The sequence below is a fragment of the Propithecus coquereli genome, unplaced genomic scaffold, assembly GCF_000956105.1.
Source record: "Propithecus coquereli isolate 6110/MARCELLA unplaced genomic scaffold, Pcoq_1.0 Scaffold62, whole genome shotgun sequence".
Taxonomy (NCBI): domain Eukaryota; kingdom Metazoa; phylum Chordata; class Mammalia; order Primates; family Indriidae; genus Propithecus; species Propithecus coquereli.
The window spans coordinates 106,701-108,830 of record NW_012152174.1 but is presented as its reverse complement, the minus strand read 5'-3'; the positions used below and the strand labels follow the sequence as shown (position 1 = coordinate 108,830).

Genomic DNA, 2,130 nt, shown 5'->3' with positions numbered 1-2,130 from the left:
AACAGGGACTTGTATTCAGAATATATACAGTGCTACCACAACTATTCAATAATAAAAAGATAAATTACCCCATTAAAAAAGTGAACAAGGATTTGAACAGACATTTCTCCACAGAAGATATACACCTATAAAAAGATGCTCGACATCGTAAGTCATTGGGAAAATGCAAATCAAAACCACAATGAGATATTACTTCACACACAATCTCAAATAATTAAATAAATAAATCTCTGCAAGCTGGAAAATTTAACATTAGGGAATAACTTCAAAATGTTAAATTATGTTCTTTCAACCAATATTATCATGAGCAACCTTGTGGATAACAAGATTACCACAGACAGTTTTAAAGCAGAAAATATCCTTATAAACAAGCTCACTTACTGTTGCAGTTATGTCGTCTTTCTTCAACTCTTTTGGCTTGAGAAAGTAAGCACCTATTGTAGATCTTTGATAATTCCAGGTTGAGCAAGATAGCTTACCTTGATGGCAAGCAATGATACCATCCCAGTCACTCTCACGAGCTTCCTCTAAAATAATTAAAATCATAAATCAAATTGCTATTCATTCTCCCATTAATTCATCTATTATTTGTAAGCATCTAACATCCCCTGTTATTATCAGACACTAGGAATACAATGGTGAAACAAGCAGGTAATCTCTGATAGCAAAGAGCTTCCAATCTAACAAGAAATTATTATTTTTTTTTTTGAAATTGACAAAAACTGTATGTATTTACCATGTAAAACATGTTTTGATATATGTATATACAGTGGAATGGCTAAATCAAGCTAGCTAACATATCTAACAAGAGATTCTGATTAGGAGAAATTTAATAATAAAGTATGTTTTATAAAACCACTCAGATTTTGGCAAAGTAATAAACAGCTCCCAGGAAAGAGTGGTAAAGCAAGAAGAAATTACTCAGTGGGGAGACAACATGCCCAAGAGAAACTGAACTGAGGACAGCAAGTGAAATGTTTTCTTGAAAGGGGTGGGAGGAGGGCAAGGCAACTTGGGCCACTTTACACAGGGTCTTATTATTTATTAATTTATATTAACAATAATTTATATTATTTATTATATCTGTTATAGAGAAGAGCAAAGCCTGAGATTAAATGGACATTAAGTTCACAAAAATAACTCATTTTTAATCTTCACACAAAATCAACATGCACTTGCATTTATCTTCTGAATGATTAATATTTGTAAAAATACTAAAATGGAGAAAATAAAGACGTGTACAGTAGGAAATAAATGACAAGGCAGAACTTCTCAAAACACAGTACGAAGTTACCTGCCGCAAACTTTGTGATGGGTGGAAGTCTCACTGACATGGTATTCTGAAGTCCTTTCCGCTTGACTCTCTTTTTATTTATTAATCCTGGGGTTAGGGGAGAGGGGAATATAGCTATGAATCCTTCTTAATGGAAAATGTATACAAAAGAAAAGGTATTTATTGTCACATAAAGTTCACGATATTTCCATGTAAGTTAGGAGCAAAACAAAGATGTTATCACTATTACTTGTTTCTGAAGGTTAGCTTATGTAATTACATAAGAAAATAAATTACAATGTATGAATAATCAAAAACAAGAGATAGAAATATTATTTGCAGGTGATACGATGGTCACAAAATCACATAAATCAAATGAAATAACCAAATAATTATTAGAAGTAATAATAGTTTCACTGGGGTCAAAGAACGAATACAAAAAAGCCCAGGGAGTTCCCTACATTGTAGCAATAATCAGAAATATAATGAAGACTGTATTCATACTATTAGCCAAAAAATACAAAATGCCACCGAATAACCTTATATATGTAAGACCAACTTAAGGAAAATTGAAAAAATCTTCACCGAAGAACATAAAAAACAACTTGAATGAGGATATATTACATTCCTAGATGAGAAGATTCTTAAAGGCATCAAATCTCTCCAATTTAATTCCAAGGACTTACTTTAGAAATTGATCAAAAAATGATCCTAAAATGCATCTGGAAGCATATACATGCATGAATACTCAGGATATTCACTTAAAAAGATGAATAATTATTAATAAAACTGAAAACATTTTTAATAAACAAAATTTTTCAAAGGCTGGAAACCATCAAAAGAGAGAGAGAATAAAA

At 31.3% G+C, this 2,130-nt stretch overlaps 1 protein-coding gene across 1 annotated transcript in view; it reads right to left on the bottom strand.

Annotated features, from left to right (window-relative positions):
- Positions 1-2,130, bottom strand: part of WDR36 (WD repeat domain 36) — a 45,840-nt gene that overhangs the window by 19,806 nt on the left and 23,904 nt on the right. Inside the window, exons 9-10 of the mRNA XM_012659506.1 lie at positions 1,295-1,381; positions 382-527 (exon numbers count right to left, since the gene is read on the bottom strand). Coding sequence (XP_012514960.1) covers positions 382-527; positions 1,295-1,381 — 233 coding nt within the window. The remainder of the gene's footprint in view (positions 1-381; positions 528-1,294; positions 1,382-2,130) is intronic.